The following is a 24,589-nucleotide window of genomic DNA, read 5'->3' on the forward strand; positions in this document are numbered from 1 at the left end:
TGTTTAAGGGAAAAGTAATTGAAAATTGTAAGACTTAACTGAATGCCTGGAAAACCAAATTAGAACACTGGTCTCAAACTCCAGTAGGTTTCTGTAGGAGAGTGCCAGAGTGCCAACAAATAAAAACAACTTGTTGAGTTGTTCTCATTGAAAGCAGCACCGAGCTGTGTAGAAGTACATTACAGAGCAAAGCTCTGAAGCCTATGGCTGTAGTTTCTGTGGTTGCTAAGTTACTGCCTAGGACAGTAAGTCAGTTCATGGGGCTGTGCACACAGGAACTCCACAATTCCTCTCAGCATGTATCACACATGAACTGTGTTCACTTACCTTTCCCCTCTGTTCCTTCTCACCTGAACCAGTGAAGATACTTGACTTGGCCCCACTACTGTATCCAGCACATGCAGTTTGTTGACTAAAAAATCGCTTTCCTCTCAAGAACCCAAAATAAAAATGCTGTACTGGACTATTAGTACTGAGGGCTTCAGAGACAATTCTTACCTTAAAATTTCAATTTTGGAAACTCTCAATATTTTTTAACTTATAGGTACAAAGATTTTTAAGGAAGAAGTTGTATATAGTTCTGATAAAATAATTTATCATCAAATCATTAATGTTCAGCAAGTTGCTATAAAAAATACAAAAGCCAAACTGTAAACACAGCAATCAAAGTTTAAAACATACTTGGAGAAAGGTATTGTTTATAATATGAACAGAAAAGAAGATACTTGGCGAAAGGAATTGTTTATAATATGAACTAATTATGTTTAAGAGAAAAACAAATAACCAGCATATCTTCACAGCAGGCACAGCTTGAAAAATCGAAGAGCTAACTGAATAAAGGCTACAAGTTATTAAGTGGAGGTGAGTCTGTCCACACACGCAAGGGTGTAATTCTCAGAAAGCCCTCGGAACTAATCTACCAGTTCCCAGGAGGGCAAACCCATGCTTTCCTTCCCTAACCACGTACGTGCTCTTGAGTAAACACGAGCAAAGGCCTGTCGGGGACAGAGGGAAGACCCAGAGAACTGACAGAACAAGGGCAGGCTTGCTCTTGGCTTCAGTTACTGCAAGAGAATATGTCTCTCTGCAAATGGCGCACACTGCAGACCCTCTACCGGGCGGGTGTGCAGACAACCAGTGACCACGGGTGCTCACTGCTACTCAGGACATCTGTATCACCCTTTGCTTTAGCTTCTGCTGCTGTGATAAAACCACAGAGGAGAAGGTTTATTTAGTTCAGTCACTGAAGGAGGCAAGGAAGAGGCTTAAGGGTGTAGCCCTGAGGCACAACTAGGCTATATAAAGAATTCTTACTGTTTTTAACAGCTGAGTAGTATTCCTGTGTAAATGTACCACAATTTCTGTATCCATTCTTTGGTTGAGGGACATCTGAGTTGTTTCCAGATTCTGGCTATTATGAATAAAGCTGCTATGAACATAGTTGAGCAAATGTCCTTGTTCTATGGTGGAGCATCTTTCAGATACATGACCAGGAGTGGTAAAGCTGGGTCTTGAGGAAGCACTATTCTCACTTTTCTGAGAAAGCATCAGACTGACCTAGCCAACCACAGAGGAAGAGGATCCAGACAGTCCTGATGGGACCTGATAGACTAGGGTCAGACAAGATGGGAGGAGGACCTCCCCTATGAGTGGACTAAGAAAGAGAGATAGGGGAGGAAGAGGGACAGGGGGTGGGACCAGGAGGAGATGAGGGACGAAATACAAAGTGAATAAATTGTAAATAATAATAATAATAATAATAAATATTTATTTCAATTAAAAAAAAGAAATCTTACTGGTTTGCTCCCCATGGCTTATTAAACCTGCCTTTTTGTACAACACAGAACCTCCCCTGGGGGTACCTAGTAAGGGGAACAGGGACTGTCTGTGACATGAATTCAGTGGCTGGCTCTTTGGTCACCTCCCCCTGAGGAGGGAGCAGCCTTACCAGGCCACAGAAGAAGACAATACAGCCACTCCTGATGAGACCTGATAGGCTAGAGTCAGATGGAAGGGGAGGAGGACCTCCCCTATCAGTGGACTGTGGGAGAAGCATGGGAGGAAAAGAGGAAGAGTGGGATTGGGAGGGGATGTGGGAGGGGGCTACAGCTGAAATACAAAGTAAATAAACTGTAATTAATAAAAAATAAATAATTTTTTTAAAAAAGACATTTTCTCAGTTGATGACTACATTATCTCAGATGACTATAACTGGTATCAAACTCACAAGAGAAAAATAACCAGAACACCCTTCCAAGATTCAGGGATGACATCACAGACTGGGACAAAAAGAATCTAAGAACCTCACCAGGTGTGGTGGCGCATGCCTTTATTTCCAGCACTTGGGAGTTTGAGGTCAGCCTGGTCTACAAAGTGAGTCCAGGACAGCCTGGACTACACAGAGAAACTACAGTCCAGGCTACACAGAGAAACCCTATCTCAAAAAAAAAAAAGAGAAAGAGAGAGAGAGAGAGAATGTAAATGCCAGGAACACTGTGGAATGCTGTTTTGGGACATGACATAACTGTTGCATTCATAAAGTCACAGAAGCTGTGATTAGCTGCAAATGATTGAGTGTATCAGCATTCTGCCATGGCTGGGGTAAAAACTCATGAAGCCCACTCCTCCTTCCTCAGGATCCACAGGCATTTAATGTTTGCTGAAGGAGGAAGAGACGTTTAACTAAATGGTACAGCCACTGGTAGGTTGCTAATCTGTCCTCTGGTAAAAGAAAAAAAAAAAAAACACAAACAACAATAAAAAAACAAAAACAAAACCCTCCTCACAAAAAGAAAGCAGATAGGGACTACTTAGGAAGAAATGGTTCAGTAGGAGAGGAAGAGAAATAAAATAGGATATAGGGTTGAAATACATTGCGTGTGTGTGTGTAGAGAGAAGAGAGAGAGAGAGCTGCACACTATTCAGGATAACATCCAAAACAGGAATATCTGAATAGCCGTGCTTCCCTCAGAGAATACGTTCATGTGGCGGAGCTGGGCATAAACCTCAGCAACAAATCATTTGCCTAGCTGGCCACGGGCACACCTCCAGTACCACACACACAGGAAAGCTCATGTGAAAGGGCAAGATCCATGAACAGATGATTCTAAAGAACAAGAGCAGAGAAATCAGGTTAGCAGACAGGACAGTGACAGTAACAGACACACTGTGGTATTGGTGAGGAAGTAAGCATGCCAAGACCTCTCAATCCAGCTCTAAATTAAGACAGAATGTTCCGTCATGCTCTGCAAAAGCCCGTGAAGGTCCTCTGAGGCTTGCAAATTGATGCTTCTTATTTTCTAAACACAATAGCAAGAAGGTAATGGCTAAGTGCCCCAGTTACCTGGGTCACTATTCTTCAATCACATTTCATTTCCTAACCACACTAAGTGCTAACATACACATACACACACACACACACACACACACACACACACACACACGATCTTACATATTGTTCCACCAGGAATATTACATAAAGTGTGAGACAGATCAGCAGCCAAAGCGAGAATGAAAAGGACAGATTGTTCGGAATCTACATTCAAACATCATTATTTACAAGTTTAAGGGCTACATGAGAAAAAGACTGTTAGAAAGTGACTGAGACAAGAGAAGAATATTCCAAGGCATGAGCTAAAATTAGCTTCTTCGTAACTATGGCCGCACATTGGAAACTATTTACAAAACATATTTACATAATTCCACCACTTTTGTATAAAGTGATGGTTTTGTGCATAATAAAACAAAAGCATAAACTAGTCATGGAACAAAAATTTAACACTATAAACATACTGACTTTATTTTTTTATAATAATTAGAATGGCTTTAACATCTCAGTTGATTGACAAAAATCAGAGTGACCTTATACAGAGAGTATTCTCCGCCATGAAAACAATGAGATAGGTGAATAGGGAAGTGAGCACAGGACACTTAAGTATAAATGGTCAAAATTAGAAATGAATGACCAAATATTAGGCCACAGAAACCAAACCAAGTTAACAACGTGAACACAGTGAGTCAGAACAAACAAAGCAACAGTCAAAGCTAGAACCGTTCTGGTCTGCTAGGCAGACAGAGATTCACCCCAGTGCCCGTGGGAGTGAAATGATGAAAGCAGTGTCTGAGGAAGCTAGTTCTAACAGCTGTGTGTAGGATGCGCTGGAAAGGGAAGAGATGGTCCAGATTTCAGAGCAGACTGAAGTACCTGCAGATGGGCCCCAGCTCTGCACAGGAAATCAATGATGCTTCACAGACACACATGCGAGCACACCTATGTTTCACCCTAGTCTCACACAAGGTCAAGCTCAGAAGTTTCCTCTGGACACAGCAAACATGTCAGGTTTGGGAGGCTTGGGTTTGGGGGTTAGGGAGCAGCAAATGGTACATCTACAGAGCCTGCTGAGACACTGCAGCAGGAAGGCAGGGGCATGAGGAAGAAGCAAACCAGGCAGCAGCAGCATCTTCAGGAAAAAGCAAATGAGAATCGAGGTGTTGCTTAGGGTTACCTCATACATTTCGAGACTACTAGTCACTGCCGTCAATCTACACACATACCTTTTAAGATATCACATGCATAATACACCAATTTCTGAAGAATAGTAAAAGATAGAGTGAAATAATGCATAATAAAAGAATTCTGTAACTATAAATGCTATAACCATAAAGGAACTTTACCATACTAAGCTAAAGACAAAACCATCTTTTTGTTAATTTCTCTGTTAAAAAAAAAAAAGCAGTATGAAATAACCATTGTCTGCATCCCCAATCCATGTCTAGAACAAAGGCTACATAAAACAGAGCCTACAAACAAGCATCTGAAAGAGAAATAACCTCAAAAGAAACCCTTCAGAAACACAAGGCCAAGCTTACCAAACAACATACAGTTACTATGTGCAATTGCTATGTTCTTCAAGGACTCTGCAAATTTTACTCAGGCCATGGCAATGTGTCCCAATGACTGATCATACAACACACTGACTTCTTTTCTGAAGTAAAAATTCCTATGAAACCATACAGCTCGAGCCTCTGGACAGAGGACATGGTTACAAATCAAAGAACTATCTGAGAAAGACACAAAAGAACTAAACCTGCATACCTGACACAAGTCAACCTCGCTCTCAGACTTAATTTACTTTAAAAACAAAAGAATCATCTGTTTGCTTTGCTTTCTAGATGGGATGGAATACACACAAGTACTGAGCTGTGCTTCTGTGGTTTTCTCAGCCTAACATGACCTGTTCACATAGAAGATACTTGCCTTGTCTCCCAAGCCATGCAGTGTCCTTTCTGCCTTTGCAGCACTTTACGATCTCTTTTTTCTGCTCAAACCCTGCAGTGGTCCTATTATATTAATATTAGCACTATGTCTCAAATGCTTAGTTGGGTGATATCACAACCCCTGTCTCACTGTAAAGTACACTGCACACTCCCCTTCCTCAAGGGCACTTGAGTATATCAATGCTAAACTGAGACAACTATGTCTTCTGCAGTCACTCCTCTGCAGCAAAACCAAACTCACCATAATAAACCAAAGTTCATGGTCTAGGTAAAGGTACCTGACTACCTCCAGGTAGGAAATGGCCCACTTCAGGGATACTCAGCAGAGGCAGAGGCCATCTTTCGACATAGAAAACACAGTGCCACACACTCATCCTTCTACCCTGCAGCATGGACACAGACAGTGAACCTGAACTCTCCCGCCAGCCTGGCATTCCTAACTAGTAAGACGCTAGGGTGCCAAGGCTGGGTCTGGGCAGCAGGAGGCAGGAAAAGCATGAGGCTCCCACAGACATCCTTGACCTGTGTTGCAGCAGCTTCAGCATGTGCAGAGGCCTGTGCATGTGCACACTGCTCTGTGTCATTGTTTTTAGTTTCCTTTTAGACTCTTTCTCTGGTTCCTGATTAGCTAAGGCTACAGCTCTCCCAAGAGTCTGGTGAATAAATCAACATGCTTTCAATCGGTACTTTTTCTGCTTAAAATAGTAACCTGTAAAAACACCAAGTAAAGCAAGTAATAAACAACACTAAACACCCACACTTCACCAAATCCTATTACCTTAACGTTTCGTTCCCCTCTCATGTGTACTGTGCCACTGTGGTCCTAAGTCAACAGCTACGCTATGTCCAGCAACAACAAAAGTGGGAAATCAGGATTCTTTACCTCTTTCAAAAGCAACTCACCTAAGAGTTCAAATTAAACTTAGATGAGATGGCTTACCTGTCAGGAATGCCTAGCCTCTTGACACTTCTGTAAACAGAAAGAGTATTTGCAACATGTCGGTAATTAAACCAGAATCGGGATGTGCACACCTAGAGTTAAAAAATAAACATGATTTTATGAGTCAAACCATGGATTACAGATTTATTTCACTTGAAGTCTATAAAGAAATGCCTAAAGAAAGCATTTCAGGCTTAAAAACATCAAAGAACACAAAAAACCTCCAATAACACCAATCTCACACTGCATTAGAATCTTGTTCCCACCTTACTGTGAACCCAAGCCACTGAGGCTTTAACATTTGTGTGGCCTAAGCTAACAGCTTTATATTTCAAAAGGAGCCGTATGCCAATTGGGACACACAGCACCTATATAGTACTCACCTACAAGTTTTTCTCAGTGACTTATCTTAGAAGAGCCCCCACTCTCCTGTCTAATAATTTCTTCCTTTCTAGCAGGTGTGTCACAGCCTGGGTCTCTATAATTGTCACTTTTGTGGTCACAAACCTCTCTTCTGTCTTCAACATCTTTTGTTCAATCTCTCCCTAGTCTCCTGTGGTGGGAAGGATGCCCAGGGTTAGCCTATGCTATCCTAGTCTACCTGATCAAAACATAACTGCATTTACACAAATCTTCACTGCAACTACACTTCAGCTATTTTTAGTGACCTGCAGACAACACCACCCTTTTAGAGAACAGCCCTGAGCACACTTTGCCTTGGGCAAAGTCCTTAGTCTCCTGTTTCTGTTAGACTTTGGATGTATTTCTCCAACTCCATTATGGTCCCACTATATTCTTCCAAGTCCTGGTGCCAAATGTCCTTCCTTTTTCAGCATGAGATGATGCTGATACACCATCTCTGTTCCTTTCTTGGACCTTCCTGTCCTTACTCTCCCCTTTCCTTTCTCCCAGATGTTCCTTGCTATCACTTAAAAATGATCCCCAAACTTCATGTATTCAAATTTTAACTCCCAATTTCATATATTGATGAGATTGGGAGGTAGTGTCTTGGGCTGCAATGAAGATTAGCTGAAGTCATCAGGCCAGGTCCCCAAAATAGCATTGGTGGTTTCATAAAAACAAGATCCAACCTGAAACTTTCTTTGCCTCACGGTGCACCCACAACCCAGAGAGGTTGGTGCCAGTTCACAGACTTTCCAGTATCCAAAGATGGACACTAGCCAAGCCTGTGTTCTTCATAAGCACCTAATCTCAGATGTTTTTCATAGTAACAGAAAACAGAGTCTACAACCTTTGTCTTTTGTTGAAGCAGACTTAGCCTTTCTCCTAATCATATGCCATTAAGTGAAATTCTGATAGTAAAAAGGATCAGAAAAAGTACAGAAAAAGTAAAGTTACGTGTATTCTATCTGAGGAATGAAATGAACTCATGATCCAGCTATATTAAAGATATTAATTCACACCATACATGGAGGTGGAAGGTAGAGAAAAAACTAGGACAGTAAGCAAAGCATGCTCAGAAATGAAACAATGCAAATTCAAACATTAATTTCTTGTGCACCAATGAAACAGAAAAAAGCTAGTGAGATGCAAGTTGAGTTCGTAAAGAGAAGCCCTGACTTTCAGAGGGCAGCCATGTGCCACAGCTCCACACTCTTGATGTCAAGGAACTTACACTCCTGAGGAAAAACCAGTAAGTTCACAAATATGAATGTTTAAGAACAGTCAGGCAGGTGCAAAGGCACATGTCTATAATCCAGGCTTTGAGGAAGATGGGGCAAGACTGCTATGCATTTGGGGCCAGCCTGGGCTATTGAGTGAGATCCTCAGTCTCGAAAAGAATATTCAACATAACTCTAAACAAAATAATAAAAACTTAGAATCTCAATATCTACAAACTAAAAAATACAGTATGTCATAACAGAAAACACTACAGCATTTGGAAAAGATAAGACACCTTTATATCTACCAATATGAAAACTCTAAGATATGGTAAAGCAATGCAAAAATATTGACTAAGGATAGCCCCAGTAAGAGGAACATGTAATACGCAAATATAGAAAATATCTCTCTATGCTGTATATTTTTTCTCCATGAAGAGAGGGGCTTTCACAAAATACTGACTTCAGAACATGGGGCATAGGAACATTCCCTCCCTTTTAGTTGAGGTAAAGTTCAGATCTGTAATTAGTTGTCCTCTTTTCAGCTTTTAGACCTGTATTATTTGAATGTTCTACAATTACCATTTACTGCAAACACAAAAATTCTACTTTAAAACAGCATAAGTAGAGTTATCTATAAACTAGTACTGCAGAGAAATGTAATTACTCATTTCAAGCATTAAAATAATTCTACATTTTTTAAGTGTTTCTCCTAACAACAGCACCTCAAATGTATTCTTGTATTTATTTACAAACAAAAATGAAAACAAAGAATTGCTGATTATGATATAGTGATCCACATTTGTAAACCCAATACTCAGGAGGTAGAGTCAAGGACACCAGTAATTCACGGCCAGCCTCAGGTACAAAGTGAGTTTGAAGCCAGCCTGGGCTACATAGGACTCCATCCTAAAGAGACAAGGTGGGGTGGGAGAAGAAGAGGAATAAGAGCGAGAAGGAGATAAAGAGAGGGGGAAGAGAATTTTCTTTTTCTATCAAAATTTTTATTTTAAAAGAAACTTTATTTTCAAAAATTTAATTCACAATACAAAAGTTTTGAGATATGTATCTAATATGAACAGCAAGGTACATCGTTAAAGAACATACTTACCAAGACAGCCCAGTTGTTTGTATGTCTACTTCTAAAGAATTGTTCTGCTTGGTCCTGTAGGGTCAAATAAAGGTGGAATGATTCACACATACACACATTAAAAATATATATATTTATACAATTTCCAAGAATAAAGAGTAATGATACCTTCTTATTTGAATTTTTAGGCTTTTTTTTTTTAAGTGTACTTGAGCTGTATGCACGTACGTGTGCTAAATGCATGCCAGTGTCCACAGAAGAGGGGAAGGCACTGAATGCCTTGGGGCTGGGCTGTGAAATCACCAGTAAGTGCTGGGAACCAAACCTGTGTCCCCTGGAAAAGCTTCCAGTGCTTTTAACCACTGAGTCATCTCTCTAGGCCCTCGTGGACTTTTCTATAACAGCAATCACATTCAGTTTATGAAGCTATTGTATTTGACCTTATGAACAAAATAATCAAACATAAACTAGGAACTACTTTTGGCTCAGCAGGTAAAGTTCCCTCGCTGCATTGGAACCCACATGATAAAGAGAACTGACTCCCATATGTTGTCGTCTGACCTCCACAAGCATCCCATGGCACATAAGCACCCACACACATACACAAACACTAATTAACTAACTAACTAACTAACTAACTAACTAACTAACTAACTAATGTGAATTCTAGAAGATACAGTTTCAGTGCAAAAAACAAAAAACAAAACACCCTCGTTTAAAATGCTGAGAAAAAAGTCTTAACCTAGAAATCTGGAGATCAAAGCTGCAGTCTTGCTTGAGACACTAATTAAACATAGATAGTAACTTGAACTCAGATGGTTGGCTCCTGGGCTTTAAGGTATAAGCTAACGGTAGAGCATTTGCCTAGTATGCAGTGGCCTGAGTTTCAATCCCTAGCACACATGAGTAAACCCTTCCACACACTTCGAGCAAAAGTACTGCCAGCCCCACCTTGCAGTGTAACTTACAAAATGCAGATATTTGCTGCAGGTATGTCCCTGCTTCAAAACTAGGAAGCATTAATCAAATGCAATGACTTACTGAAGTCACGTTTTTGTCTATCTATAGGGAATTTACCTGTTTAGGTTATCATTTAAAGCTACAGCCACACACCACCATTTTCTTTAGCTTGACTTATTTTCAGCATTTTGCTCCCCATCCTTCTTGGGTACCACTGACTCACTGTGTACATTACAATCCCTCTTCCCACAGGATCTGAGCTCTATTAGGACAGGACCTTTCATCAGGTAGATGAACTAATACAGTCCAAATTAGACAGATATTTACTAGAGTATTTCCCAAGAAACTGAAGCCTCATGTTGAGTTCATTAAAAAAAAAAAAAAAAGGATCATATACAAACCCTGCAACATAATTCATTAAACTTCAAAATCCTTTTTAGGTTATACTGATAATCCCTATATTAAAATAGGGTCTCTACACAATGAGAATAAAAGGTGAAAATGGCTATGCCAAGAACTTCCCAACATTTAATTCCAGGTTGACTGTAACAGTATCCCAAGTATGAGGTATCACCTCATCCACTTCCTCCACTAAAGCAGAACCCAGCCCTTGTGCTTCTGCCATTCTCTTCCACCTCAAGTCACTTGATGAACCCTGCTCTTAATTCTCTAAGCTCTCTGCAATTATGGTCACTCCTAATACTGGTCATGCACTAAACACCAGTCTCCGGGGGGTGGGGGGGGTGCTGAGGCATCCATAAAACTGCTGAGTTTTTGTTTCAAGTTTTCGATTTCTGTAGCTATTCTTGTAGGAGATGGTTACTGTAAGGCTGTTTGTTTTTAAACACTTTATCTCAAACAAAAACAATTTTTCCTCATGTGTTCCCAATTTTCCACTCAGTCTTTATGCTGCAAATGACTTATGTCTAGATTCTATATATATATATATATATATATATATATATATATATGAATTTGTATCTTTCCTGTTAAAATGCCATCGAATATTCCTACTTATTATTGCTGACTATTCTATTTGAACTCACACATGTATTTGAATATATCCTGTAGCTTAGTGCCACGCACCATTTCATACTGTTATAATCAGTGTGAATTAATTTACTATTTCTACACATTAAAAACTTCATCTTCCCATACTAATGAAAACAATTTTAATGACACACTGTCCTGATGCTTCTCTGCTGCTGTGATTAAACACTGACCAAAAGCAACCGGGGGAGGAGGGGATTTATTTGACTTGTACGTCACAGTCCATCATGAAGGAAAGTCAGGACAGGAACTCAAGGCAGAAAACCGAAGGCAGAAGCTGGAAGCAGAGTCCACGTGGCAATGCTGAAATGCTTGCCACCTGCCCAGGGATGGAGGCTAGGTCCTGCCCACAAAGAGCTGGGCCTCCAACGTCAATCATTAATCTAGAAAATGCCCCGAAAGACCTGCCTACAGAGCAATCTTATAGAACAGTTTCTCAGCTGAGGTTCTCTCTTTCCAGATGACTCCAGCTTGTGTCAAAATGATAAAAATAATAATAATAATAATAATAATAATAATCTAGCACATACATTAAAATAATGATGGCCGTATACAACGCCAATCCCAGATCTGCTTCCAAACAACACGTATGACTACAACAGTCAGTGTGCCTGAATTGAAAGCTGGACCTATGGCTTACTGGCTGAGAAATGTTAGACAAGTTGCTTGCCTTCCTCAGGCCTTCATTTCCCATTCTATAAAGATGGCATCAGACTCGCTGGATATAGAAACTGAGACTACGACCAAGTGACTGCCTAACAAATGGTGACTTCTGGCTATCAGATATTCAGAGACAAAAAGTTCCACCCAAATATAAGAATATAAGAATAGATCTACCACTACAGCCACAACCACCACCACTCCCAAGAACATTCCTAACAGCTGCCTAGATGCTGAGGAAAGCAACAAGCAGTGTGCTATTGTGAATAACCCAGTAGTTTAGGGATTTGAAGGCCTGAGCTAAAATCTAGCTGCATCCAACACTGGGGTAAGTCAGTTCCCACTTGAACTTCAATTTCTCCAGGAGAAAATGAGATTTGACCTAAATACTGTCTAGTGTACTTTACAGGCTCAAAATTGTTACTCCCTTTAAACATTGCTGAGAACTCGGGTAGGCACTGTAAGTTTACTCAACATTTAGTTAACAAGGCACTTTCTATATACTGAGGACCATGTAATATACAGTGATAGGAAAATCACCAAACAGCATGCAGCTTTCGCTCAAGAACACCAGAGTTTAATACAGGGGAACATTAATTAATTGTCTCCATCAGACACCTACCCTGGTGGGTACGGCAGCGCATCACAGTGCTTGCCTTCATAGAGATTACTGTCCACCTGAAGAGACACACAGTAGGAAGAAAAAAAAAAAGCCCCTCCACACAATATGACATGATTTTGTCAGGGAAGGATTCCCTTCAGAAGTGACGTTTTGGAAGACTATCCAAAAGAGGATAGGGAAAAAAAAGATAAAAGACAATTCCAGACAAAGAAAATTTGGGCCAATGGCAGAAGGGGTCCCAATGGTTTGAGAAACTGAAAGTTCAACATACCTAGACATTTAAAAGGGAGGGCAAGGGATTTCAAGGGGACACTCTGGGTCATTACACTCATTTTTATCTTTAGAGCAATGTTAACATACATTTGAGTGACACGATCAGGTTGCCATTTTAAAATTTGTTTCTACCACAGTTTAGAGAACAGACTGAGGACCAGAACAACTCCAGGCGTGGTTAGGAGACTACTGAAATCTAGGTGAGAGATAAAACTTAGCACAGTGTTTTTCAAATGTCTGCTGACCGTCCCCGGGTTCCTGAGCAGGCAGGACAAGAAGGTTTAAAAATAATGCCAGAAACCCAAATCACTTTGTTGGAGGATCACTGGTAAAAGCACCAGAAAGAAGCCAGGTGTCCTGTGGCCTCAGGAAGGGTGAAGGCGGGGTCGAGAAACAAAACACCAAAGCCATGACAGTCCCTAAGCATGCCCTGTCTTTCAGCAGGCGGAGAGCTAACTACCAAGGGCTGCGGACAGCAGGAGGAGAGGATCGGGTCCTCCTCCGTCACTGAGGGCTTCGCACTCAACTGGACGTTTCCAAGGGATGGATCAGGTCGCTGTCCCGTCTATCAGTCCTCAGGACTACCCACAGTCCAGCCCAGGTAGGGCGACGCTGGAGGCGGCTTCCCTCAGCGGTTGCTCATCCCCCATCTGAGGCTCTCACAGCCAGGACACATAGTCCTCCCGGAGGTCAGTCCCCAACAGAGTCCAATGCCTACCTCGATGTGACTAGCCGCGGAGCTGCCGAGAGACAAGAGCGCCAAGGCAGTCAGGGTAGCCACAGGCAGAGCGAGAGAACAGGGCGCCGCCATGTTTGCCGGCTTCTCATGCCCCGTACTTTCAGGGGGCGGGGCGAGTGCCGTAAAGCAGCGCGCTGCTGTGAATGGGTTTCCTGGTGGTGATCGCAAAGGGTTGGGTTTTTTTGCGACAGCACTCACCTTCCACAGTGGCTGGAGCTGTCTAACTGGAGAATAGTTCTTAGAATACAAGTTTCTCTTGTAAAATAGATACAAAAGTTTAAGGAGAACGTTTTTAAACGGTAAGAGGGGGCCTGTAGATCTACAAAATTTGCTGTTTCTGTTTTGTATGGTGTTGTCAATTCTTTGAATATATGGAAGAAGCTTTTTATCAAAGGATGATAAAGGGGAAATGTGGTCACTGGGTTTGTTGACTGCCACTGTAGCAGAGAAAAAACAAACAAACAAACAAAAACAACTGGGTTCAGGAGAGATGCTACTTCAAGAAATCAAGGCAGAGCAAGGTCGATGCCACCCAACCTCTGCCTCTGGCTTCCATAAATGGGTCCATTCACACACACACACACCATACAGATGGGAAATAATACAGCATTTCTGGTCATTCCGTCCTCTATAAAAATACTTGTTTCTTGCAAGATTAATACTATGCTATTTTAATTAATCTTACTTTGAATGTATTTTTGTTTTTGTTGGTGGCAGTGATGGTTTGGTTTTTGAGACAGGTCTCACTTTGTAGCCCTTCCTGACCTAAAAGTTAGACCAGACTGGCCTTGAATGCGCAGAGATCTGCCTGTCTCCGACTCCTGAGATTAAAGATGTGCACCATCACGGCCGGTTGTACTTGAATGTGTGTTAATAGTTCACCATAAGAGCTAGGTGTTTTACTGTCTTCTTTGTTTCAAAAAAAAAAAAAAAAAAAAACACTTAGATTTTATTTATTTTATGTGTGTGTCTATGTTCTCCCTACATATATGCACAATGTGCATGCATTGCCTGCAGAGGTCAGAAGTGAACATCAGATCCTCTGGAACTGAAGTTACAGATGGTTGGGAGCCACCATTTGGGTGCCAGAAACTACACCCAGGTCCTTTGCAAGAGCAGCTAGTACTCTTTAACCACTCAACTATCTCTTCAATCCTCATAAAAACTTTTGTAATTAATGTTTTCCCATCAAATTTTGTAACTTTTTCAGACTATCAGGAAAGAAATACTAACAGAAATCATACTGGTGTTATTAAGCTCTATTAATTAATTTGGGGGAAACTGACATCTTTTAAAATATATTCTTCCCATATAAACTATGTCTTATTTACTTGTATTTCCTAATCAGTTATTGAAAATTTAATAGTCACAAAACTATTAGGGAAAACGAGCTATAATTATCCATAACTAGGTATTTTCACCATCTGTTAAAATCCTTATTAGACATCTGTTTTCATTATGTAAAAAAATACAAATGCACATTATTTACAGTATTCATTATGGATTCAGAGGTACAGGTTCTTTTGTGTCCAACTATTCTTTCATTATTTTAATAATAAATATTGTCTCATTGTCTTGACAGAACATTTTATTAAAACTTACACTCTTTAAATCTTTTTGCTTGTTTTTTTCAAGATAGTGTTTCTATGTGTAGCCCTAGCTGTCTTGGCACTCACTATGTAGCTCAGGCTAGCCTTGAACCCAGAGATCCATCTGCCTCTACCTCCTCCTGAAAGTTGCACTTAAAACATGTGCCACCACTGCCAGGCTCTGTTTCCACTTTTTCAGTCCTAGTAAAAATCTGAGAATTGCCTTTTTGACTCTACAGTATATTTTCTTCCACTTCTCTTTCATGTTTTATGTGTTGGCTCAATATTAATTAGTAATATTGGTATGAAATAGCAGTTCCTATTGTGTTTTATTTGAAAATTGGCGTTTTTTCTACCCTTCCACTAAATCTATCAGTAATTTTTGGATTAGAATATCTACTGTCATGTTAAAGAAGTCAGTCTCCACATATTTTGTTTGTTTGTTTGTTCATCAAAAACCTCTGCTTTCCGAATACAGGCTATAGCCAGTTTCACGCCCAAAAGGAGGACATAGGAGCAGTTTTAAACTTCATACAATATAAGAAAATTTATCTGCTAACATACGAGGGAGCATGGGTTATAATTTTTTATCATCCATTTTATTAACTTGGTAGGTAATTCAGTAAATTAATTCATTGAGGCTGAAACTAGAGATGAAAAGAGAAACAAACATTTGATCAGAATTACTACATGCAGACACACACACACATACACACACACACCAAAGTAAGTTACGCCACAGTCTTTCTATTCTGTTTTGCTGTCGGTCAATACAATTACAATAAGACTGATTTCACAGGCTCAGGAGTGACTTGTCTAGACCACTGTACTCCTGCCGCGCTTCTTGCCTACTCTAGTTCCATATCCTCTTTTCTTCTCTAGCTCCCTTTTCCTTAGGCATCAAGCCTGTGACTGTGGGGTTGGGGAGAAGGCTCAATGGGTAAGAGCAATTACAGTGGAGGCACAGGAGCTGAGACGGGACCCAGCACCCAGGTGACAGACCGGGCACAGCCTCCTGTACCTGTAACCCCAGTGCTGGGGAAGAGGCAGGGAGGGAACATCTCAGGACATCAGTGGTCATGGGACTAGCACCAAAAAGTGAGTTCTGAATTCAGTGAGAGACCCTGTCTCAGGGGAACAAAGTGGAGAGCAGTAGAAGACTTGTAATGCCCTCTGCCACAATGCGCACACAACTGCACACACATGTACAAATGCATGTGCATACATGTACATACAGGTAGGTGTACATACAGATAGGTAGGTAGTCAGGTAGGTAGTTAAATGATAGAGATAGATAGATAGATAGATAGATAGATAGATAGATAGATAGATGTTATATATACATGTATAGCATGGCTGAAATATTCTTTTAATCAGCACATGTTTAGTGAGCATCTGTCCCTTCCATCGGGAGTTAAACGGGTTCCTAAGGAGGGGCAAAAAGAATGGTGTAGGACAGAGACACGAAGAATGGAGACCAAGTCAGTTTGTCTGATCAAGGCCTCATTTATTTGAAATTTTTACCCAACTTATATAGGGAGAAGGGGAGAGGGGTAATTTACTCTTGCAGAAGATAGCAAGAGTGCTTTCATGGCTTGAATATTGCACCTGCAAGATACCGTAAGGATGTTTACTTAAAATACCTCAAGGATGCTCTAAGACTAAGAAACGGATGTTCTCACAAATCTATCACCCATGACTTAGGGTCCTAGTGCAGCTGTTGATAACTTTTCCACTACTTGACTTTGTCTCCACTAAATGACCTTTGCTCACTATTTGGCTTTGGCTTCCGTAAATAGCTTTGGCTCCTGGCAAGCATCACCTATGTACCGCACATTGTGCCAGAGACAGGCAACACAGGAAAGAACATAAGGTTGACCCTGCAACCTACAGGAGCTGGACACTGATAACAGAGGTGTTTAACAAGTATGAAAGACCAAGAGAGCTTCTAGAGAAAGATGTAACCACTTAAGAAAAGCCAGAGTAGGTTTCCCAGGGCAAAAGTACTAAGCTGAAATTATTGCATTAATGAATCAAATATGCAAACAGAAAAACTGTTGGAACAAACACGACAACCTGTGTGCACACTCCAGAGTACAAAAAAGTTTATCTTAACAGAGGGACTGTTAGATTGGCATCGGATGTGCAGTTCAGGGAACAAGACACAGGATGTTACTAAGGAGGCTACATTGCCAAGTAGGTGCCACCTGTGCTCAGGACTCTGAGGGTTTAGGAGTGAGATTTGGTGTGTATCCTGTGGGCATGGAAAGCATCAACATGGCAGTGGTCATGCCAGGCAATGAGAATGGATTGAATAGAGCACCTGGAAAACTGTTCCTACAGTCCAGATAGCTGAAGCTTAGACTAGAATGTTGAGAGTAGAGGTGATGAAAAGCAGCTTTAAAGGAAGTTGCAACCAGAAGAACATAGCAATGGTTTCTGTTTTGGAACAAGACACAGTCCAGTTCTAGAAGAGCACACATGCAGGCATCGACTTGTATGTGTGCAAGTGCATGTATGTGGGTATGTGGCAAGAAATACACGTGCACATGTGTATACATGTGTATGGAGAGCAGAAGACAGTCTCAGGTGTCTTGGGAGCCACCTTGCTTGTGAGACTGGGTCTCTCGTTGGCTTGAAGCTCAGCCCCGGAGACCTGCCTGCTTCTGCCTCGCCAGCACAGGGATTACAAGCATGCCACCTATAGGTTCCGGGGACTTCATTCAGTTCGAGAGAAGACTGAATATCTTTTGGCTATCTGGCCTGTCCAGATGAGTACAATCTTTCTTTCAAACACTGAGACCACAGGAAGTACAGTGGGTAAAGTCTGGGTAAACATTTACCTGAAGCAATTTGAAAGACAAACACACATTCATCTACTAAAAGTACTTTTGTAACTACTCCATAAACGTTACAAGTGTAGAATGGGTGAATTTAATCAGGACCAATCACAGTCTCTGAGATTTCCCAATGTGCTTTGCAGCATGTGGTTTAATTGCTACCGGCCAATCTATTTGCTATAACAATCAGAATCCAAAGTATTTGACTAAAGAGTGTCATATCTAACAGCCAAAATATTTCTTTGAGCAGGATTAAGTTTAATAAAAAGAAATTATACGTATACAATAAAATGCAAACAGAAAAAAATGAAGCTGGCTTGGGTTCCAGTGCATCTTTAGCATTTCCCTATCCGATCTTGGTATTGAATCACGTTCAGCTCCATTTTGGCTTGTCCTGAAATGCTTTTCTTCCCTCTTTTCAATGAACTGCTAAACAATGGTTTGTTATTCTGCCATAGTGCACTTCCGTCTATGACCTAATTACCAACAGACTGACCCTTAATGCAAATGGAGAGCAACTGCCCTTCAGTGTCTCCTGCTTGGAAACCTTTTGCTGCTATTAAAATGCCATAGTGACCTGGACGTGAAGTCATGTCAAACTCTTTAGCAGCTGGGAGACTGTTAAAATCCTCCCATGTCAATCAAGAAGCCACTGCTTCTCTTGACACAAAACTGATTGATAGAAAATTCAGTTCTCCATAAGTTGAGAATTTCCTACAAGTGCCATTTGTTTTTCTTAATTGGTTTTTATTTGGTTGTACATTTTTTTATTTCTTAAATGTGCTTTGAAAGTCTCAGAAATCTTGGGAACATTTAATAGTTATTTTAATTACACTATCTCCTGTAAAGTGTAAGGCAACCTAAATGGCTCATCCGTGGTGGTTTAAATGAGAAATATCCTCCAGTTGGGGAGGATTAGGAATCTTTGGGAGGTTGAGCCTTGCTGGAGGAAGTGTGTCCTTTTGTGGGGAGAGCTTTGAGGGTTTCTGGTCTTGTCCCATGTCTAGTTGCTCTGGGTGTGTGTGTGGAGGGGGTGTTTTTTGTTTGTTGGTTGGTGAGGGTTTTTTGTTTGTTTGTTTGTTTTGTTTTTTCTGCTTTTGGTTCTAGTTGCCTCCTGCCATGCCTTCCCTGCCATTATGGACTCTCTGGAAGCATAAGCCATCTTTTTTCTATAACTTGCCTTGGTCACAGTGTTTTTATAACAGCAGTGAAAAGTAACAACCCCTCCCCCCAGGAGGATACTGGGGAGAAGAGACAAAGGAGTGGGTATTCTTTGCCAAAAATTGTTTTAAGGATGTCATAGCAAGCTCCATAAAGATATGTATGTACTGATCCTATAAACCTGAAGAACATAGACTTTAAGATGTGGTTAAATTTAGCATGTTGGGAAGAGGAGATTCTGCTGAATTACTGAGAGAACTCGGATGATAGGGGCCCTTACAGAAGAGGCAATGGGCTGCAGGGGAGCTGCAAAGACCAAAGCACTGGCCAGGGTGAAGGAAAGGGATTCGTCCAAAACGTCCAGAAGGAAAGCAGCTGGCCCACCCAATTCAGAGTTTTAACCTTCAGAAATATAGAACAGTGCATTTTAGTCCACCTCGTTCATGGTTATTTGTTTAAGCGGCAGTAGGAAATTTATCCAGTACTTACACCCTGACTCCGTCATGATTTCTGATTTCGGAAGGCTGTCATCTAACTTCCACGTGCACACCATGGCAGGCATGCACCATAACACACATGAACACATGCACAAGTGTGCCACCACCACTACCACCATCATCAACAACAACAATAATAAATAATATGAATAAATGAATTTTTTTAAATGAATCATTGCTTTGCATTTATTGTGGAGTTGGTTTCTCTTCTATTCTCACCAAAGGTACAGTCCCAGAAAAGCTGCCCACTCTCTCACACCCATCACACCCTACATGTATTTCTATTGTAGCATGTGGAAGTCAGACTAAAGACTTCGAGGTCAAGGGCACCAAATAACTTGTTCACCCAGAAAAAAGCTGAATGCAAATACACATTGGATAAATTAGTGCTGAACGAGTTTCAAAGAGATAATATGCTAATCTCCCAAGAATTATAGCAGGGGGCATAAAGGGGAAGGAGTACTTAAGAGTCCTTACTCCTTAGCAGCCTGTGAAAGATGTTTCGTTCTTGAAATTTGAAGAAAATTCCATTAATGATCCATGTTATGTGGATTTGAATCCTTGTCCTTCATCCTTTTTTCACTTGTGGTCCTTAATTTTGAACTTATAAAACCAGAATGTCAGTCAGCATAGGCACTGGCTCTTATTCTTCTCAAGGTCAACAACAAGACTATTTCAGAAGCTTTTTCGTGGATTGATTTCAAAGGTTGAAAATCTGTTCCCTAATGGAAGCCCCAGGCAAGGGGACTCTTTAATCATTATTTTATTTTACAGTTTTTGTCCTGCAGTCTGAATTTATTATCTTAACCATTTCTGTATTATTCGGTTGATGTATTAGAATGTGAGAGAAAAATGTCTCATCACTGAACTAGATTTGCCCAAATCCAGCAGAGAGTAGACTCTGGTGGTGTGCAGCTGTGGATTCCAGGTACAAAGGGAGAGGGAGATGTAAGTCATTTCTCTCTAAAAAGTTCAAACTGTCTTTTCCTGATGAAAATGATACATGCTCTTTGTAGAAATTTTATTTCCTGTCTTTGTCCTCCACGTTCTCATTCTTCCTCCGGCTCTGTGCTGAAGCCTGGGTTAGGCTGCCCCAGCTTATGGCGATGTCACCCTGCACCATCCTTTCTTCAAGTTGTCATCACATAATTAATTAGTAATTTCTGCAATTGTCTGTTTAATAGCTACCTTCTCTGCTATACATCAAAGTTCTGTGAGGGCTGAGAGTTTATCTCTTTTTCCCTGTGTTCTTGGTTGCCCAACACTCTTTGCCCAGAGAGGATGATTCATGAATAACATTTTGACTGAGAAGAGGATGCCTACAATCTTAGTGTGCAAATAGAAAATAACACATTTATCAAGTTGCTTTCTAATTTTTAGGACATTGGTTTAGGACATTGGTTTAGGCACAGTTTTCTAGGTCTCTCACTTAACAGTGCTGAGATTATTTCAACTGTTATTCTGTTTTTTGTTGTGATTTATTTATGTGGATGAGTGCCATGGCCTACATGTGGAGGTCAGAGGATAACTTGCATTTGCATTCTGGGGATTGGACTTAGGTTGCCAGATTTGGTGGCAAACACCTTTAACCGCTGAAGCATTTCACCGGTGCTTTGTTCAGAAGCTCGTGGGTTGTCTTCATGCTGTTCTGTTCCTGGGTAGAGACATCCCCATCGAGGCACGCCTTAGAGAAGAAAGCATTTAGTTAGGACCTGCATACACTTTCAGCGGCTTTAGACAGTTACCATCATGGCAGGGAGCACGGCAGCGCACGTGGTGCTGGAGCTGGAGCTGGGAACTTTTAAAGCCTCAAAGCCCACCCCAGTGGCACACTTTCTTAAACAAAGCCACGCTTCCTTATCCTTTCAGGTAGTGCCACTTCCTGTGACTAAGCATTCAAATTCATGAGCCCATGCCAGTCATTTGTAATCAAACTAACACAATGTTTGGACTAGCAGGCATGGCTAGCAGACACAAAGAATTGGTTCTAATCCCAACAGGGCAACAAAATAAATCAATTGTTACTAGAGAACTAGCTTAGCTGTTCAGAGTACTGTCTCTTCTTTTAGAGAACCTAGGTTCGATTCTCAGCACCCATGTGGTGGCTGTAACTCCTGTCCCAGGGATCCAGCGCCCTCTTCTTGTTTGTTATATGCACTGCATGCATGTGGTGCACAGAAACACACTCATACAAAACACATGTAAAATAAAATAAATTTTAATGAACAAAGCAAGAGACTGTCATTACAGCCTCTTCATTACAGAAGCTGAGAAAATCTTGCTCATGCCTGTCTGTTGGTATAATGTTCTTTTGGAATGTATACACCTTATCCTTGTTCATTCAAATGCTTATTTCTCTCCCCCACTCTCTGGTTTCAATTTGGACATTGCATTGTGATACTTATTCTAAGCATCACCTGTCTCAAGTTTGTGTAAACATGCCACCATTTGTTCTCTAATTTGTCAATTAAAACAACCAGCCACAATGTTGAGTAATGGAGAGGATAGGGTGGGACATCGTGGTTCAGAGTGGGAGAAGAGGAAGGAGTAGGAGGAAGAAGAGGAGCAGAAGCTGGGAGTGCAGAAGAAGCTGCAGGAGAGGTCTTGGAGAAATGAACCAGACCTAAGATCACTAAAAGTGAGTATAATGGGTGAATCTGAATAGTAGGAACTATGTGGGCTTGGAGGTTTAGGATGGAGTAACTATTGCCCAGCATTGTGTTTTATTTAACTAACTAAATCCTAGTCTCTGTGTGGTGATTTGGTTATACAGCTGCTTAGGATTAACTGCAGCATTACTAAAATATCAATAGTAAATATTAGCACCTTAATACAACACCTATCAGAATGTCTAGAGTCTCAAACGTGTATTACTACATGAAGGGAGGCAAATTGGAAAGGCTGCATACTGTATGATTCCAACTGTATAAAATTCTGGAAAAACAAAAAACAAGACTCTGGACACAGTTAAAAGGTCAGTGGGGAGCAAGAAGGAGAAGGCAAGGAGGGGAAAGAGCAAGGCATGGAGAACTTTTAGGGAGTGAGAAGATTTGGGATACTACTACAATGGTAAAGATATTTCAGTACACATTGGTCAAAACCCACATAATGCAAATGAAGCCAAGAGCAACCCTGTTGCAGGCAGCAAAGCTGGAGGGCGGGACCATGCAGGCCTTTGAGATGGGAGCCCTGATACCACACAGAACATCAGGGCCTGGTGTTTGCTCTGCACAGACTGGATCTCAGTTTTGGTTCTCCATCACTATGTCCAAGTTGCTCCTCTTTGAAATGGTAATGTATTTTCTGTGCCTTTGAATGCTGAAAATACATAATTTGGTTTTTGTTCTTATTTATTTATTTATTTATTTCACATGGAGTCACAGTTAAAAGATTGCCTTGAGTCCCAAGGGACTTTGGAGTTAGGAACAGTATTGAGACAGTTAAAGACTATGAGGACTTTTGAAGTTGAACTAAACGTGTTTTGCATTAGGGTGTGGCCAAGAGATTGTTGAGATTAAGGGGAAGAATTTGTTGGTTTATATGAGAAATGTCCCCATAGGCTCATGCATTTGAACACTCAGTTTCCAGTAGGTGGTGCTGTTTGTGGAGGAGCCTTAGGATGTTGGAAGGGCATCACTGAAGTAAGGCTGTGTGGGTTTATAACTCCACACTGCTTCCTTTCCTGTTCTTTTTCTGTTTCCTGTGCGTGGGTGAAAATATGACCAGCCAGCTTCCTGCTCCTTCCAGGCTTCACACCTCCCTTGCCAATATGGACCTTAAGCCAAAATACACTCCTTTCCCTCAAGATGCTTTTGGCCATGGTGGGTTTTTCTTCCTTCCTTCCTTCCTTCCTTCCTTCCTTCCTTCCTTTCTTTCTTTCTCTCTTATCTTTCATTCTTTCTTTTTTCAGCACAAAAACAGAAAAATAATGAAGAACTCTGACATCAAGTATGAGACCATGTTTGTTTTTTTTTTTTAACATCTGTGAATCAGAACAAATTTAACAGTGTGCTGGGGCATGACGATGGAACAAAAAACTCTGTTTTAATGTCTAATATTTGTGATCACATTTGCTAAGAGATAGTTGCAAAGAAGCAAAACAGTTACGTGGAGGAGAGAGTTAGAAGGCATGGAGAATCCCAGATGCATATTCTAGGCTGTGATCTTCAGGGTTGGCTTTTCTTTAACACTGGGAAGATTCATCAACTGTTAACCCAAATTCATTACCCAAATGTCACCATTTCCCAGCAGAGTTACACTGAACATTTTCATGAACATGTATAAATCATTTATGATTGGGGAAATTAGAGAGATTTAGGCTAAATGCTGGGAACTTCCATGGCCATAATGTTGTCATGGAAACTCTAAAACTACCTGTGGAAACTGTAAACTACCTGAAGATTTTGACACCATTGCAAAGATTCTCTGCTATCTTATCATTAAAGCTTCCTCCACCACTGTGCCAAACTCTGTGGTTTTTCATTTAGGTCTTGACCTTGGTACTTGTCTAAGAAGCACACCTAATAATGTGCAGGTCCTCGAAGACCAACAGTGATCAGCCATGACCAGAAACATTTTTCTTGATTTCCAGTTTGGTTATGTCAAGTTGAACCCAACCATCATGAATGTCTACCTGTGGATCACCAAAGTTTCTAATTATTAGTGGTTAATGTTAAGTATAGGTTCGCCAGAGCCTCGTAGGCCTCTGGTCCTCTCTAGCATGGTGCTTAGATCTGCAAACCCTATGGTCAAGACAGCATGGGTTTTGTTCACAGTGATGGCATTACTACCTGAGAAGCCATGGGCAAGTCACATAGTCCTTCCACACTCTGGTTTTCTTGAATAGGAAATGGAGATAATAGAAATGCTGATTCCATGGAACTGTTGTGGTTTAAAGGAAATCATGTCGATACTCCTAAAGCCCAAGACCTGATCCATAAATGCTCAGCTGGGGTTAATTGTGGGTATTGTCTTTGTTTTATTCTCAATCACCGTTCCTACCACCCCTCCTCACTTGATCACCGCCATATAGTTACCGTGGGGAAGCTTACGGACACAAAATCAGCAGAGTGGCCTAGCTGACGACTGCCCAGCCCAACTTCACTGCACTGCTCTTCTGAGTTTGATTTCACTCACAAAGAATCTATTTTTATTGTTCTTATTTTCCCAATAGCTTCAAGAAAATCTAAAATTCAAATTAATGTTGTAATAGTTCCATCCATGGAAATAGTAAAATCAAGTTGTTTTAATTTCCACTGCCTGACATCCT

General features: G+C 40.9%; 1 protein-coding gene across 1 annotated transcript in view; it reads right to left on the reverse strand.

Annotated features, from left to right (window-relative positions):
• Pigk (phosphatidylinositol glycan anchor biosynthesis class K) overlaps nucleotides 1-13,340 on the reverse strand; it is a 75,682-nt gene extending 62,342 nt beyond the window's left edge. The window contains exons 1-3 of the mRNA XM_021651781.2: nucleotides 13,213-13,340; nucleotides 8,951-9,004; nucleotides 6,218-6,309 (exon numbers count right to left, since the gene is read on the reverse strand). Coding sequence (XP_021507456.1) covers nucleotides 6,218-6,309; nucleotides 8,951-9,004; nucleotides 13,213-13,305 — 239 coding nt within the window. The 5' untranslated portion in view covers nucleotides 13,306-13,340. The remainder of the gene's footprint in view (nucleotides 1-6,217; nucleotides 6,310-8,950; nucleotides 9,005-13,212) is intronic.
• Nucleotides 13,341-24,589: the final 11,249 nt, after the last annotated feature.

Source organism: Meriones unguiculatus, chromosome 10 (genome assembly GCF_030254825.1).
Source record: "Meriones unguiculatus strain TT.TT164.6M chromosome 10, Bangor_MerUng_6.1, whole genome shotgun sequence".
Taxonomy (NCBI): domain Eukaryota; kingdom Metazoa; phylum Chordata; class Mammalia; order Rodentia; family Muridae; genus Meriones; species Meriones unguiculatus.